Source organism: Oncorhynchus kisutch, linkage group LG4, assembly GCF_002021735.2.
Source record: "Oncorhynchus kisutch isolate 150728-3 linkage group LG4, Okis_V2, whole genome shotgun sequence".
Taxonomy (NCBI): Eukaryota; Metazoa; Chordata; class Actinopteri; order Salmoniformes; family Salmonidae; genus Oncorhynchus; species Oncorhynchus kisutch.
In genome coordinates this window covers 65801032-65817432 of record NC_034177.2, presented here as the reverse complement: position 1 = coordinate 65817432, position 16401 = coordinate 65801032, and the positions used below count along the sequence as shown (strand labels likewise).

Here is a 16401-nt window from a genome sequence, read left to right as displayed (position 1 = left end):
GCATGCTGAGTGGTGAGGAGGGGATTGATGTATGTCTGGTTTTCATTGATTACACGGCTGTGCAAACTGATTGAATCCAATGAAATCAGTTGTTTATATACCCAAGTAGTTTAGATTTCAGTTTACATTTGTTCATGGGCCCTATGTGGGGGATTCGATAAGATTGCTTTATATAAACAATGTATCCTTGTGGATAACGGCAAACCTTGGTTATTTCTTTTATAATTTACATTTTCAATGTTTGACAAAGGCACTGACTGAGGCTGAGACTGGAGCCATTGTGGTCTACCTAAGTTCGTTTGACATCATTAAAAGCACACTAAAAAGCATTACTTAGTCAAGTAGTGTTTTGGTCTATTCTGGTTGTTTGTCTACTGCCCGGGTGGTTGACCATGAGCTCACCGAAATGAGGAAAATACTAGTGGAGACATCAAAGGGATACAGTATATTTCGTATTTTCCCCTCCCTAAAGAAATATAGTTGATCATGTTAATAATCTCTGTCCTTATTAGCCCCAGGCTGGATTCTATTCTCTAACAAATACAGATTCAAATATGCTACACTTCCTGTACCTTTAACAAATCCTAACTCAGTTGAGATATCATTTATTGTACAGCTTTTCACTTTATATGATTTCGTAATAATATTTGACAACTCATTGGTATGTGTTATAGTATTTTGAAATGTGTTTCTTGAGTTGGGGATTGTAGGGGATTGCAGTAGGAGGATCTAAGAGGGCAGCAGAGTTCCCTCATTTCCCCCAGAATGTTACAGTATGATGAAGTTTATTGCCAAGTTAGTTTCTGGGGACATGCCCTTTTAAAGAGTGTGTTTAACAATGTTTTTGGTAAATCTCTGGTTATACAATCTCTAATTTAGACCTTCACTATAGACTCTCTCCCTTGTTAATTTGTAACTTAACATTGCCAAGCTTCTGTGAGAATATGTTTGCAGTTGTAATTGTGGGCAGAAAAAATGCCCAGCCGGTCTAAAATATTCCTTTCTATATAAAGGCATTCTACTGTAATATCATAGGAGACACCATTTAACCACTGCATCTCTCTCTGTCCTTCCCCACCTCCTTTCTTTCCTCTCCTCTCTAGTTGTTCCTGAGGAGGTGAAGCCCAAGTTTGTGAAGGGAACCAAGCGCTACGGCCGGCGGTCTCGTCCTGACAGGCCCGACTCTGAGCTCCCAGCTGAATTGGAGGACTCTCCTCCTTTCAGGACAGAGCAGAAGGAGCTCTCTCCCCCTGGCGTGAGGAGGGCCAAACTCCGACGTTCCACTTCTCTGGAGAGTGTGGAGGTAAGAGACTTGCTCCTAATCCCTCCCTCTCGCCCTCTGTCTGCTGTGTTTACATTGTGGCCGTGCACCATCATTTGAGAGATGCCAAGAAAGATAGCTGACTCTTGAGTTCTCAAGCTTGGGCCAGGGCCTAGAGAAGATCTGACTGTTTGGAGAGAAAATCCCAACTCAGTGCTTCACTCCATTTCTCTCATGTGTACCCAATGAATGGTGCATTGTGCTGGTGCTGGGTGAGGCCTGTCTCAAATATACAGTATATGTTTCTGGCCGACACACTCTTCAGACAGAGTGGGAGAGTAGAATCTCAGGAGTACATGGGGTTTTGGGCAGACGGTCATACTCCACACTCAGGAAGTGGGATTGTATGGAATGTGCTACTGGCAGCCCTCATTGGTGGCCCCCGCTCCCACCCCACACCATCCATCCCTCACTGTTTGGCTAAGGATCAAAGATGTGTCCCTCTGTTTCTTCCTCTCTCCCTTCTTCCATGGCTTATTCTTTCATTGGTTCCAATAGTTTCATCACATTTTATTACATTGTTTTTAGGTGTGAAATGACAGTAATGAGGCCCAGGAAAAGTCATGGTTGGGGGTTGCTGTGTGCTTATCTCAAAACATCATGTCTATTGAAGGCCCATTTTTTTGGCCTCTAAATTGTATAACAGTAGAAGACAAGTGAAGGAAAGGTCATGTTGGTGGGTGACGGGGGGTATCTGTCAGTGTTAAAGATGCAGTGTGAAATCCCTGCTGAGAGTGAAATGTTTGGGGCCCTTTTGCCGTCGGCCACCGTTGTTCGCTGTCTCTCTGTGTGTGTACATAGTTTGTGTGTTTTTGAGTCTGGATTCAGTAGGTTACTTGAAGTAAGTGTTACATAATGGAGATGGAGATTTTGATTATGAAAATATACATTTGGCACATTTATCTATGAATATTCATACATAAACAACATAATACACAACGAGCAAGGGTTGACTTGTCTGCCGCTTTCTGTTAGCACAGCTCTCATTTTAGAAACCTATTCTGTTATCCCAGATTTTCTTTCCCATTTGAAATATTTAGATATTTTATGTAACGCTGCATTGACTATCTCTGATAGCTTGAGAGATTACGTCTTTCCAAAGCCCCTCTCTCCCTCGTCAGGCCATAGTGCCAGATAGATCCCTGTGCCATGTTTCTCATTAAGCTCTCCACCAATAATCTCTTTTAAATAGTTAACATTTCCAGCAGTTTAAGGCAATACGTAAGCAGCTTTAAGCCTTGGTGGATTCCTAGTTACTGGAAGATAGAGAGGGAACTACTGTATGGCATCCCTGTCATATTGTTGGTTACAGGAGATGGGTAACTCCTTGGTAACAGGAACATACATTCTGGGTGAACTATGTGATTGGAGTTGGGGAGGGGTGGATTAATTGGGCTGGGGAGTTGATAAATCGTTCACCGCTGTTGGGCTGAAAGGCACGTATTTCTTGTGAAAGTATTGTGGTGGAATGTCGCCAACAGCTAGCCCTTGTTAGGTAAATAATTGAACCGGTCCTGTTAAATATTTCACACAAGCTCACCCTCCTCTTTACGTCACTTTATATGTCTTATTTAGTTATCATACACAACCTATATTTATGTCTACACATCCTCCTACGATGCAGCGTGCCGTCCGGGTTAAATTCCTGAAGGACCCTTCTCAAGGACATGTTAATATTAGTGTCCCATTAGGCTGGCTTGCTTAAATTAGCACCGGTTTCCACTCACCTTTATCTCACGTTCTATTTGTTGAGAATTCTTTATGCTCTCAATTCAGACAGATAATTCCTTTTTGTCTGGTTAAAGCTGGTTGTCAAGAGTCTTCAATCTATTGTTGACTTCCAGACATAAACAATATGATTTCATTCATCCAGCTGGAATGATTGCTTTTGAATGTTTCTTTTTTGATATGTTGAGAGGATTAGTCATGTCTTACCCTTCTCAGCTGTCTACATCACTTCCCACCATTTTGTGTTGGTACAGAGTTTGATTATATTTATTAAGCCTCGAGCCACTGTAGTAAGGAGCACAATGGTGCTCTCCGACCCCGAAGTGGTGCTGATGACAACAATAATAAATTCACTGACCAAGTCTAGCCCTGCCATGTGTTGGAGAGAACCAAAATGATTAGATAGGGAGAGAGAGGTATAACAAGAATGAGAGAGAGAGAGTAGCCAATACTGAAACCATCAGTGTTCCCGTTTGAAAAGCCTTTCATGGATGAGTTACGTAATATTGTTCAATATTTAAAGCTGATGATAATTGATGGTGGCTTGTTGCGTCATGATGAGCGGCCTGTTTCTGATGTAGTGCTGCAGCTTGGGGCCATGCCCAGATTGATATCTTATAATGGAGCTATGAAATGAATACACCCATCTTCCACATGGGAATGATTGAGATGATACTGTACATTTCAAAGATTTTGAGGGGGAAAATTTGACCTTTGAACCAAGATGGGTAGCAACCGATTCTCCCACAAATTCTGTTTGTTTTAGGTGTTACCAGGATTAATTTGGTTACATAATTATGGAATTTGGTATTACATAATAAACTGAAGTTATGCATTTCACTCTACAAAGTGCTTTGAAACTTGCCTCTGTATACCACTGGTTGGCGCTAAAACGCAACAAACCAAAGATTGGAAAGGGAACATGGCGACAACCATAATGGGTTAGATTACATTTTTATTTCACTATAGTTAATAACAAAGGTACTTCACCTTGAATTTATTTTACACACTACATATTTGGCTATACACAACATTTAGGACATTAGTTGAATTGTAATCCTCATGACATTCACTTGACAAGCTATGTCTGATACAAACCATGTGAATATTCATCTTTATAAAAAGTGAAGATATTGTGTTATAAACAGGGTAAGTGTGCCTCCCAGCCTCAAAGAGAGACTGCTATGAGTAAGACGGTACTCAATAATTAACTTCCATAACTAATCCATTGCTAACTTCAGTTGAATTTCATCCCTTCAGATAGGCTATTATGTAGACCATAATTAGTAAGAGTCTGCAGCAAGACACACACACGTGGAGGAGGTTATAAGCTCTTCTGTGTGAGAGCCAACGGCCACATGTGCTGCTGGGGAGTACCAGTCTACTCTTGAGACTGCTGGAATCACAATCTGCTGGTTGTTTTTACTCAGTGTAGCAGAAGTAATGTTGGCATGGTGGAATTCCTTATGGTCAGTTCATTCCCAGCTAGCACATTTGGTTCCTTGGAAGTTGTGGGGAACATAATGTTTTTGGTTTCACATTGGTTGTGGAAACGAAATCTTACTTCAAAACTGAACGTTTTTTAAACCTTCAAAGAACAGAGGTGAAGTTGTAAATTGTTTATCGTGAGAACGTTTTACTCTAGCTCCTTAAGTTTTTCTGGTAGGTGTTTTTAACGCTATGATAACAGAAATTATAGGTTATTTGGAGGTTTTTCAATAACTTCCTTATGACATTCACTGAATATTTCAATAATAATTTATTTTAACAACACAGTCTTCTGTTTCTCTATCCATGGAATTAGTCCACTGTGCCACCAGGATGGCACTAGCATGCCATGTTTTACGCATACAAAGCTGTTCAAACAAAGCTGTTCAATTTCAAATGAAACAAGCACTCATTAAGATCAGGTGTGGGTGCGGCCAAGACACCTGATCACACTTAACTAGTTCGAGGCTAGAGAGTTTTGTTGATGCTGAGAATGGAATGTATTGTAGTGATAATGCCAGAGAAGCTGGTGTTTGGAGGATATATTGCCACGGATGTTGTTAAACTGGGCATTATCACTTTTATACAACGGGTTACCAACATATTCAAATATGATTGACATATTTTCATTAAAATGTTATTTTGATAAAGGTATTCATACTATTTCATCCTTCCACAAGATATAGTCTCGACACAAATCTAGGGTTGCTACCCAAGCCGGCTGGTCGTTTGTTCTATTGGTTCGGTTGCCAGAGATGCGACCCAGTCGTTCAGTCTTTTTGTTCTGTATCTATGGACACGACCCAGTCGTTCATTCTAAATGTTCTATTGCTATAATGGCTGGCAACATTCTTATCCCTTTCTTGCTAGCTAGCCAAATATGGCTAACTTACAGTCATGTCAAACAGTGCAGCCAGAATAACAACAGTAGCTGCATTTGTTTAAGCTGTTTTCTAGTGACATTTATTTGGATACATCCATAACAATTAGCTAGTGAGGTGCAATTTAGCCTGGCATAGAAAATGTGCTCTCTCTTCAGGACACTGTTGTTCAGAGGAGCTAGCCAAAAACACAGCTAACACAATCACTTCAAACTGAAGCTGTCTGTCATGTCTCAACTCCCGTCACGTCATTATGGGACAGCTGGAGTTTCAATATTCAAATTCAATGTTGCAAATGTCGGAGAGAAACCCCAAGGTTTTTATACAAATCACTGCTGTTGAAAACATATTTTAGTCTAAAGGAAATGTGAGAATGTCTAGCTGCTTTTTATAGTGGAGATCAAGTTGCCTGGCTGGGCTGATGAGACCGGGGATTGCGCAGTCAGATGGAAAAGAGTAAATAGGCATTTTAACGTAATAGATTTAGCCGGTGGTAACTTGTGGAAAAGACACCGGCTGGAATGCGGTTTTAACCACTCAGCTTTCAGGATTAGACCCACCTGTTGTATATTTGTTTTTAAATAACTTTCTTAGAACTAGGCTTGGGTGGTATACTGTATAAACCGTATACCGGGGTATTTGGAAAAAGCCACAGGATTGTTTTTCAATACTGTCAAAACATATATATTTTTTTCAATACATTTGAATATTTGTAGCTACTTTGTAAAGCTGCATTATGCAGAAATTGCTAAGCCATTTCTTGGTTAATATTTGAATAGTTTGTGACAAAACAAGCTAGTGTAGAGAATCATTGTACCATTTAAACAGCTGTGAAATATATTTTCCGTAACCAAAAATATTGTATTTTAAGCCTTGAAGCTGGTGTACAAAACCGAAGTTAAATACACAAACTAAACTTAAGAACGGGAAGCATAGAAATAGAACATATATAGAACATATATACTGCTTCTTATACTTGCTTTCAATGAGAATGACAGATCGATAGCACACATTTCTATGTGAATTTTGTTGGGTTGTCCAAAAAGTTACATATTGCAGCTTTAATTGACAGGGTGTATGCCTCCACTACAAGAAAGAAATGAGTATTCGCAATGCTCACTCAAAAATAAGTGGGTATGCAGTGTATACCTGCATATACCCTCCCCTACACCACTTGGAAACATTATGCTGAAGTACTGAAATTCTCACAGAAGAACGCTGTTTCTTAACTTTCTCTGAACTATGTGAGAACATTCCCCAATGTTAAATCAGAGGAACGTTGCTAGAACATGAAATTAAATGTAACCATGTTGGAACTTTTAGGAAACTTTCTGTTAAAGCAGGGGTATCAAACTCCTTCCACGGAGTGCCGAGTATCTGCAGGTTTTTCCTTTCAATTAAGACCTAGACAACCAGGTGAGGGAATGACTTACTAATTAGTGACCTTAATTCATCAATCAAGTACAAGGGTGCAACAAAATCCTGCTGACATTCGGCCCTCCGTGGAATGAGTTTGACACGTGTTTAGTAATGAAATACTAAGAAAATCATGTTTTTTTTGTCTAGATCCTTAAATGTGCTGAGAATGTTCCAAAGCCAAGCAACTCTTGTGGGAAGGTTGTATGCAAAATAACCAAAAGACAACCACGCTCTAAGAAACATATGGTTCTCAGAACGTTATGTTTTAGCTGGGTTTTTCTCTCTGTTATCCTTGCTCATGCTAACAGGCTAGCACTCGCTTTCAGCTTTATCTCTTTAAAAAAAATATTTTTTTTTTACTTCACCTTTATTTAACCAGGTAGGCCAGTTGAGAACAAGTTCTCATTTACAACTGCGACCTGGCCAAGATGAAGAAAAGCAGTGTAACACAAACAACACAGAGTTACACATGGAATAAACAAACATACAGTCAATAACACAATAGAAAAGTCTATATACAGTGTGCGCAAATTAAGTAAGATTAGGCAGGTAAGGCAATAAATAGGCCATGGTGGCAAAGTAATTAAAATATAGCAATTAAACACCGGAATGGTATATGTGCTGAAGGTGCATGACAAGTGAAATATACCTGCTGGAGCATGTGCTACGGGTGGGTGCTGCTATGGTGACCAGTGAGCTGAGATGAGGCGGGGCTTTACCTAGCAAAGACTTATAGATGACCTGGAGCCAGTGGGTTTGGCGACGAATATGTAGCGAGGACCAGCCAACGAGAGCATACAGGTCGCAGTGGTGGGTAGTATATGGGGCTTTGGTGACAAAACGGATGGCACTGTGATAAACTGCATCCAATTTGTTGAGTAGAGTTTTGGAGGCTATTTTGTAAATTACATCGCCGAAGTCGAAGATCGGTAGGATAGTGTCGTAGCAATTTCCTGTATTACCAAATGAGGAGAGTCACAAACCACACACCAGTCAGAGTTATACTTAAACTTCATGTTTAATAATATGAGCTTCACCATAGCCCTGTGACTTTCAACAATTCACTATCTATAATGAAAAGTTGAGTGTCAACATAATGGCAACTGAGATCTTTATAGAAAAGATACACCCCTCTCAACTTACATGATGAACCACAGATCATAGGAAAACTTCACAAAGGGCCTTTTACTTGAGAAAGGTGTATCCCATAGCCAGATAGCATTAGCTATAAATTATCGTTCAGTTTGGTCTCTAAAACAAGGTTCTAATCTATTTCCTGGTACTTCAAAGTACAAAAACATGTCATTGCTATCTCATAGAGGCCCATCCTCAGTGGAACACTGAACACACAATAGTTGACAGATTCTATTCTGTTGAATAAAACAACCATTCTAATGCAATACAAAGATTATAATATAATCTTTCAAGCACTATAACATAATCTCGCAATTTTCCACGAAAATAGTCAGTTTTACGAGGGTATTTGACAGCATGAGTGAAGGATGCTTTGTTGCGAAATAGGAAGCAGATTCTAGATTTAATTTTGGATTGGAGATGCTTAATGTGAGTATGGAAGGAGAGTTTACAGTCTAACCAGACACTTAGAATATGTGGACAACTACAAATACCTAAGTCAGAACCGTCCAGAGTAGTGATGCTGGACGGGTGGGCAGGCAGGTGCGGGCAGCAATTGGTTGAAGAACATGCATTTAGTTTTACTTGCATTTAAGAGCAGTTGGAGGCCATGGAAGGAGAGTTGTATGGCATTGAAGCTCATCTGGAGGTTTGTTAACACAGTATCCAAAGAAGGGCCAGATGTATACAGAATGGTGTCGTCTGCGTAGAGGTTGATCAAAGAATCACCCGCAGCAAGAGCTGCATCATTGATATATACAGAGAAAAGAGTCGGCCCGAGAGACTGCCAGAGGTCGGTACAACAGGCCCTCCGATTTGACACACTGAACTCTGTCTGAGAAGTAGTTAGTGAACCAGGCGAGGCAGTCATTAGAGAAACCAAGGCTGTTGAGTCTGCTGATAAGAATGCGGTGATTGACAGAGTCGAAAGCCTTGGCCAGGTCGATGAATACAGCTGCACAGTAATGTCTCTTATCTATTGCAGTTATGATATCATTTAGGACCATGAGCGTGGCTGAAGTGCACCCATGACCAGCTCAGAAACCAGATTGCATAGCGGAGAAGGTACGGTGGGATTCTAAATGGTCGGTGATCTGTTTGTTCACTTGACTTTCAAAGACCTTGGAAAGGTAGAGTAGGATAGATATAGGTAGGTAACAGTTAAGGTCTAGAGTGTCTCCCCCTTTGAAGAGGGGGATGACCGCGGCAGCTTTCCAATCTTTGGGGATCTCAGACGATACAAAAGAGATTGAACAGGCTAGTAATAGGGGTTGCAACAATTGCGGCGGATAATTTTAGAAAGAGAGGGTCCAGATTGTCTAGCCCAGCTGATTTGTAGGGGTCCAGATTTTGCAGCTTTTTCAGAACATCAGCTGTTCAGTTTTTCTTAGCCTCAGTGCAGTGGGCAGCAGGGAGGAGGTGTTCTTATTCTCCATGTACTTTACAGTGTCCCAGAACTTTTTAGAGTTTGTGATACAGGAGGAACATTTCTGTTAGGAAAGCAAAGGCTAGCTTTTCAAACTGCCTGTGTATATTGGTTCCTAACTTCCCTGAAAAGTTGCATATCTCGGGGGCTATTCGATGCTATTGCAGAACGCCATAGGATGTTTTTGTGCTGGTCAAGAGCAGTCAAGTCTGGGATGAACCAAGTCTATATCTGTTCTTAGTTCTACATTTTTTGAACGGAGCATGCTTATTTAATATGGTGAGGAAAGCACCTTTAAAGAATAACTAGGTATCCTTTACTGACGGAATGAGGTCAATATCCTTCCAGGATACCCGGGCCAGGTCGATTAGAAAGGCCTGCTCGCTGAAGTGTTTTAGGGAGCGTTTGACAGTGATGAGGGGTGGTTGTTTGACCGGTGACCCATTACGGACGCAGGCAATGAGGCAGTGATCGCTGAGATCCTGGTTGAAGACAGCAGAGGTGTATTTAGAGGGCACTTAGCAGGCACACTTACACAAACACACTTCATCTGCTGTACAAACTCTCTCACACACCACTTAGTAGTAGGGTAAACTAGCTTTCACAGTGCAATTCTCACACGTGTCCGACACACTGATTAAACAACATAGCCAGATTATGATACTGTATGTGGACGGGCATATGGGTCAGCATTTAGGCAAGGTAGTTGTTGTTCCAGTTTTGAACACTTGGTGACACTCTTTGTCTTACTTCCAGAGTCTCAAGTCAGATGAGGAAACCGGAAGCCATAAGGACACCATCCATCAAACCTTTGAGGCACAAGGTACTTAAATATTTTTCAAGTTTACTTAATTGTACATTCAGTCTTCAAGACAGGTGTTTTCCTAGTTAGGTCATGTGATCAGGAAAAACTCCAAGCCCTATTCATACAGTCTAATGCTATACTCTTTGAGGGACTTTCATCCTAACATCTGTACGTGTGTCTCAGGGCAGCAGAAGCGATGGAAGCGGGACAGTTCGGGGAGCCCACTCCAATCCCCTGGGCCAGAGGCCGAGGTGTCAGACAGCCAGATGAGGGCAGTATGGGAGGAGCTTGGAGTAGGAGGAGGAGGCTTTCTGAACAGACAGGAACTCTCTCTGGTCTGTGACCACCTTGGCCTGCAGGACCTGAATTCAGAGGTATGGCCAGCCCAACATTTCAGCAAGGGGCTGTTTTAATTCCCTAATTCCCAGATCTGTGCACTTGCTGACTCCCCGTCAAGGGATCAAAGGCATTGGATTAGTGTAAATATGGGCCAAAGGAGTTTCATCAATACCTCTTATACCAGTATACATCAGTCCATTCCTTTTTAATCCATGAGGGGGAGTAAAAAAGTGCACACCTCAGGGAGACGGGCAGGGAATCATCTGACTGCAGTCATTGGTTACTTGCCAAAGATACACTACATGACCAAAAGTATGTGGACACCTATTCATCAAACATCTCATTCCAAAATCATGGGCATTATTATGGAGTTGGTCCGCCGTCTGCTGCTATAACAGCCTCCACTCTATTGGGAAGGCTTTCCGCTAGATGTTGGAACATTGCTGCGGGGGCTTACATCCATTCAGCCACGAGCATTAGTGAGGTCGGGTAGTGATGTTGGGCGATTAGGCCTGGCTCGCAGTCGGAGTTCCAATTCATCCCAAAGGTGTTCAATGGGGTTGAGGTCAGGGCAATGTGCGGTTCTTTTACACCGATCTCAACAAACCTTTTCTGTATGGACCTTGCTTTGTGCACGGGGACATTGTCATGCTGAAACAGGAAAGGGCCTTTCACAAAGATGGAAGCACAGAATCGTCTAGAATGTCATTGTACGCTGTACCATTATGATTTCCCTTAACTTGAACTAGCGTGAACCATGAAAAACAGCCCCAGACCATTATTCTTCCTCCACCAAACTTTACAGTTGGCACTATGCATTGGGGCAGGTAGCGTTCTACTGGCATCTGCCAAACACAGATTTGTCCGTTGAGTCCAATGGCGGTAAGCTTTACACCACTCCAGCCGATGCTTGGCATTTGGCAAGGTGATCTTAGGCTTGTGTGCGGCTTGTGTGAAGCTCCCAACGAGCTTCACACGTTGCTTTCAGAGGCCGTTTGGAACTCGATAGTGAATGTTGTAACCGAGGACAGACAATATTTTCGCGCTACGCACTTCAGCACTTGGTGGTCCCGTTCTGTGGGTGTTGTGTGCCCTACCACTTCACGGCTGGGCCGTTGTTGCTCTTAGACAGTTCCACTTCACAATGACAGCACTTTCAGATGACCGGGGTGGCTCTAGCAGGGCAGAAATATGACGAACTGACTTGTTGGAAAGGTGGCGTCCTATGACAGTGCCACGTTGAAAGTCACTGAGCTCATCAGTAATGCCATTCTACTGCCAATGTTGGTCTATGGAGATTGCATGACTGTGTGCTCGATTTTATACACCTATCCGCAACGGGTGTGGCTGAAACTGCCGATTGCAGTAATTTGAAGCGGTGTCCACATACTTTTGTATACATATTGGGTGTGTCATCCTAGATATGAGTAGTTTGAATCTTTCTTTCTGTATCTGGTAGTTTGAATCTTAGTATTTTGAATATTTCTCTCTGTATCTGGTTTCTCTCTGTATCTGGTTTCTGTATTGAATTTGACTTCATGTTTTTAACCCCTGACTCTACGCGTTATCACACAGGAGTTGGACGCCCTCTTCAGGAAGTTGGACACTGACCTGGATGGGAAGGTTAGCCTCAGGAAGTTCCAGAAGGGTCTTTTCAGAGAAAAGGGTGTCCCAGTTCCCACCTCCTCCACCCCCATACGCCCCAACCCCCACCGCTCACTCCAGCAGGTAAGCAGACAGACAGAACAACACCCTTTTTAGGGAACGTGTACATGTTTAACAGTAATTTATTTATATGGAAAACTATGTGAGTGGGTTTGGGTCAGTAGAGTAAATGTATGTAATTAGGCCAGAATAATGATCCGTGGATAATACAAATGACAATGCATTGCCACATGGGACCGCCTTCTGTCTCGAACTGAAGGGAGTATTTGATATTCTATTTATAACAAATAAACTGTCACTTTGCATTAAATGTGGGCTGGTTGGTGTTTGAACCTGCAATATGTAACTTTTTGGGGCCCGGACCAAATTCACATACGAATGTAAGTTATAGATCTGTCATTCTCATTGAAAACAAGTCTAAGAAGCAGTAGATTTGTTCTATGTGCTCTATTTCTGTGCTTCACGTTCTAATGTTTCGTTTTTCTGTCTTTTACTTTTGATTTTGATACTCTAGCCTCAACAGCTGTAAATACAACATTTTTGGTTACAGCAGTTTAGATGGTACAATGATTCTAAACACTATACTTGCTTGTATAGTGACACATAAGCTGAAATTAGGAGAACTATTAGAATTTCAGCAACCAGGAAATGGCAGAGTGATTTCGGCATATTGTACCTTTAAGGACCCAGCTAGCACATTTGGTTCCTTATAAGTTGTGGGAACTTAAGTTTTGGGTTTCCCATTGCTACTGAGAAGAAAACCATATCTTTCCTGACTGATAAAGCACAACATTTTTTAAACGTTCTGAGACCGGGAGTGATCATTTTGCCTGTAGCTGGTTGATAGATTGCCAAGAGTGTGCAAAGCTCTGAAGAATCTAAAATATTAAGTATATTTTGAATTGTTTAACACTTTTTGGTTACTACATGTTTCCATATGTGTTATTTCATAATTTTGATGTCTTAACTATTATTCGGACCTCTTGCAGTCTCTATGGGGGTGCCACAGGGTTCAATTCTCGGGCCGACTCTTTTCTCTGTAAATATCAATGATGTCACTCTTGCTGCGGGTGATTCTCTGATCCACCTCTACACATACGACACCATTCTGTATACTTCAGTCCCTTCTTTGGACACTGTGCAAACAAACCTCCAAACGAGCTTCAACGCCATACAACACTCCTTCCGTGGCCGCCAACTGCTTTTAAATGCTAGTAAAACTAAGTGCATGCTCTTCAACAGATTGCTGCCTGCACCCTCCCGCCCGACTAGCATCACTACTCTGGACGGTTCTGACCTAGAATATGTGGACAACTATAAATACCTAGGTGACTGTAAACTCTCCTTCCAGACTCACATTAAGCATCTCCAATCCAAAATTAACTCAAGAATCAGCTTCCTATTTCGCAACAATGCCTCCTTCACTCATTCCGAAAAACATACCCTCGTAAAACTGACTATCCTACCGATCCTCGACTTCGGCAATGTCATTAACAAAATAGCTTCCAACACTCTATCATCAAAGCCCAATATACTACCCACCACTGTGACCTTTATGCTCTCGTTGGCTGGCCCTCACAACATATCCGTCGCCAAACCCACTGGCTCCAGGTCATCTATAAGTCTTTGCTAGGTAAAGCCCCGACTTATCTCAGCTCACTGGTCACCATAGCAACACCCACCCGTAGCATGCGCTACAGCAGGTATATTGCACTGGTCATCCCCAAAGCCAACACTTCCTTTGGCTGCCTTTCCTTCCAGTTCTCTACTGCCAATGTGAATGGAACGAATTGCAAAACATCTCTGAAGCTTGAGTCTTATCTCCCTTTCTAACATTAAGCATCAGCTGTCAGAGCAGCTTACTGATCACTGTACCTGTACACAGCCAATCTGTAAATAGCACATCCAACTACCTCATCCCAATATTATTACTTACCCTCTTGCTCTTTTCCACCCCAGGATCTCTACTTGCACATCATCATCTGCACATCTATCACTCCAGTATTAATGCTAAATTGTAATTATTTTCGCCTCTAGGGCCTATTTATTGCCTACCTCCCTACTCTTCTACATTTGCACACACTACATAAATAGAAAAATCTTTCTTTTCTTTTGTGTTATTGACTGTGTTGTTTTTGTCGCACTGCTTTGCTTTATCTTGACCAGGTCGCAGTTGTAAATGAGAACTTGTTCTCAACTGGCTTACCTGGTTAAATAAAGATGAAATAAAAATAAGTAAATACAATTCTACAATGTAGAAAATAGTAAAAAATAAAGAAAAACCCTTGTATGAGTAGGTGTGTCCAAACTTTTGACTGGCACTGTACATATGAAATGAGTAAAACAGAATGTAAACATTATTAAAGTGACAAGTGTTACATTAGTGATTCAATGTCTATGTACATAGGGCAGCAGTCTCTAGGGTGCAGGATTGAGTAACCTGATGGTAGCTAGTGACAGTGACTAAATTCAGGGCATGGTACTGGGTGGAATCTGGCTAGTGATGGTTATTTTTCAGTCTGATGGCCTTGAGTTGGATGCTGTTTTTCAGTCTCGGGCCCAGCTTTGATGCATCTGTACTGACCTCGCCTTCTGGATGATAGCGGGGTGAACAGGCAGTGGCTCGTGTGGTTGATGTCCTTGATAATCTTTTTGACCTTCCTGTGACATCGGGTGTCCTGGAGGGCAGGCAGTGTGTACCCGGTGATGTGTTGGGCAGACCCTCTGGAGAGCCCTGCTGTTGCGGGCGGTTGCCGTACAAGGTGGTGATACAGCCTGACAGGATGCTTTCAGTGGTGCATCTGTAAAGGTTTGATGGTTTAGGGGCCAAGTCAAATTTCTTCAGCCTCCTGAGGTTGAAGAGGCGCTGTCTGTGTGGGTGGACCATTTCAGATTGTCAGTGATGCGTACGCCAAGGAACTTGAAACTTTCCACCTTCTCCACTGCGGTCCCGTCAATGTAGATAAGGGGGTGCACCCTCTGCTGTTTCCTGAAGTCCACGATCAGCTCCTTTGCTTTGTTGAGGGAGAGGTGATTTTTCTGGCACCACTTCGCCAGGGCCCTCACCTCCACACCTTGCTACTGTTGTGTCATCTGCAAACTTGATGATTGAGTTGGAGTGGTGCGTTGCCACGTAGTCATGGGTGAACATGGAGTACAGGAGGGGGCTGAGCACGCACTCTAATGGGACCCCTGTGTTGAGGATCAGCGTAGTGTCGATCTCTGCATCGTGGCTGGTTTCCCCTTTGTAATCCAATTTTGTCATGGGCCCCTGCTACATACAACTCCGCTGTCTCTGTACTGATGTTTTGTCTGTTTGATTGCCTTATGGAGGGGATAACTGCACTGTTTGTATTCAACCATATTCCCAGTCACCATGCCGTGGTTTAATGCGGTGGTTCACAGTTTCAATTTTGCGTGAATGTTGCCATTTATCCATTGTTTTTGGTTTGGGTAGGTTTTAATAGTCACCGTGTCAGTGTTATTCTTAGAGGCAACCTGGAACATATCCTAGGCCGCGTGATCAAAACAATCTTGAAGCATGGATTCCGATTGGTCAGACCAGTGTTGAATAGACCTTAGCACAGGTACTTCCTGTTTTGAGTTTCTGACTATAGGAAGGGAGGAGCAGAATGGAGTCGTGATCTGATTTTCAGAAGGGAGTGCGGGGGAGGGCCTTGTAGTCATCCCGGAAGGGAGAGTAACAATGGTTGAGATTTTGAAGCTCAAGTACTACAGGCAATGTCTTGAAAAATCTTCGGTAGTGTTTTCCTCAAATTGGCTTTGTTGAAGACTCGGCCTCAGGATATGTGGTTTCCAGTTTGCACAACTGCAAACTCAAGGAGTAGGTCGTTCAAGGAGTTTGATGCAAATTTGTGATGTCATAAGCCTCCCCCTTGCTTGAGGAATAATAGAGAACAAAATAGGAAAGGCCTATATCCCCCAGCCATTTATGCTTTGACATGACTTATCTGGACCACCTATTGAGATGTGCCTTTTGTTAAGTAAATTAGGTGTTAAATGAGGTGAAAAGGAGACTGGAGTGCCACTTTAATGTTCTTACAGTGGAAATTATTATTTGGTGTTAACTTTTTTTAACCCTGAGTACAGATTGGACACACAGAAATTAATTTCCTTAGGCATTAATCATGCCAACACATTTATTTTTTATATTGACATGGCATCATTGAAATTC

At 42.1% G+C, this 16401-nt stretch overlaps 1 protein-coding gene across 2 annotated transcripts in view; it reads left to right on the top strand.

Annotated features, from left to right (window-relative positions):
• ninl (ninein-like) overlaps positions 1 to 16401 on the top strand; it is a 43999-nt gene that overhangs the window by 1969 nt on the left and 25629 nt on the right. For both annotated transcript variants that reach the window (XM_020481621.2, XM_020481619.2), the window contains exons 4-7: positions 1104 to 1303; positions 10154 to 10220; positions 10386 to 10576; positions 12117 to 12269. In XM_020481621.2, the coding sequence (XP_020337210.1) occupies positions 1104 to 1303; positions 10154 to 10220; positions 10386 to 10576; positions 12117 to 12269 (611 nt within the window). The remainder of the gene's footprint in view (positions 1 to 1103; positions 1304 to 10153; positions 10221 to 10385; positions 10577 to 12116; positions 12270 to 16401) is intronic.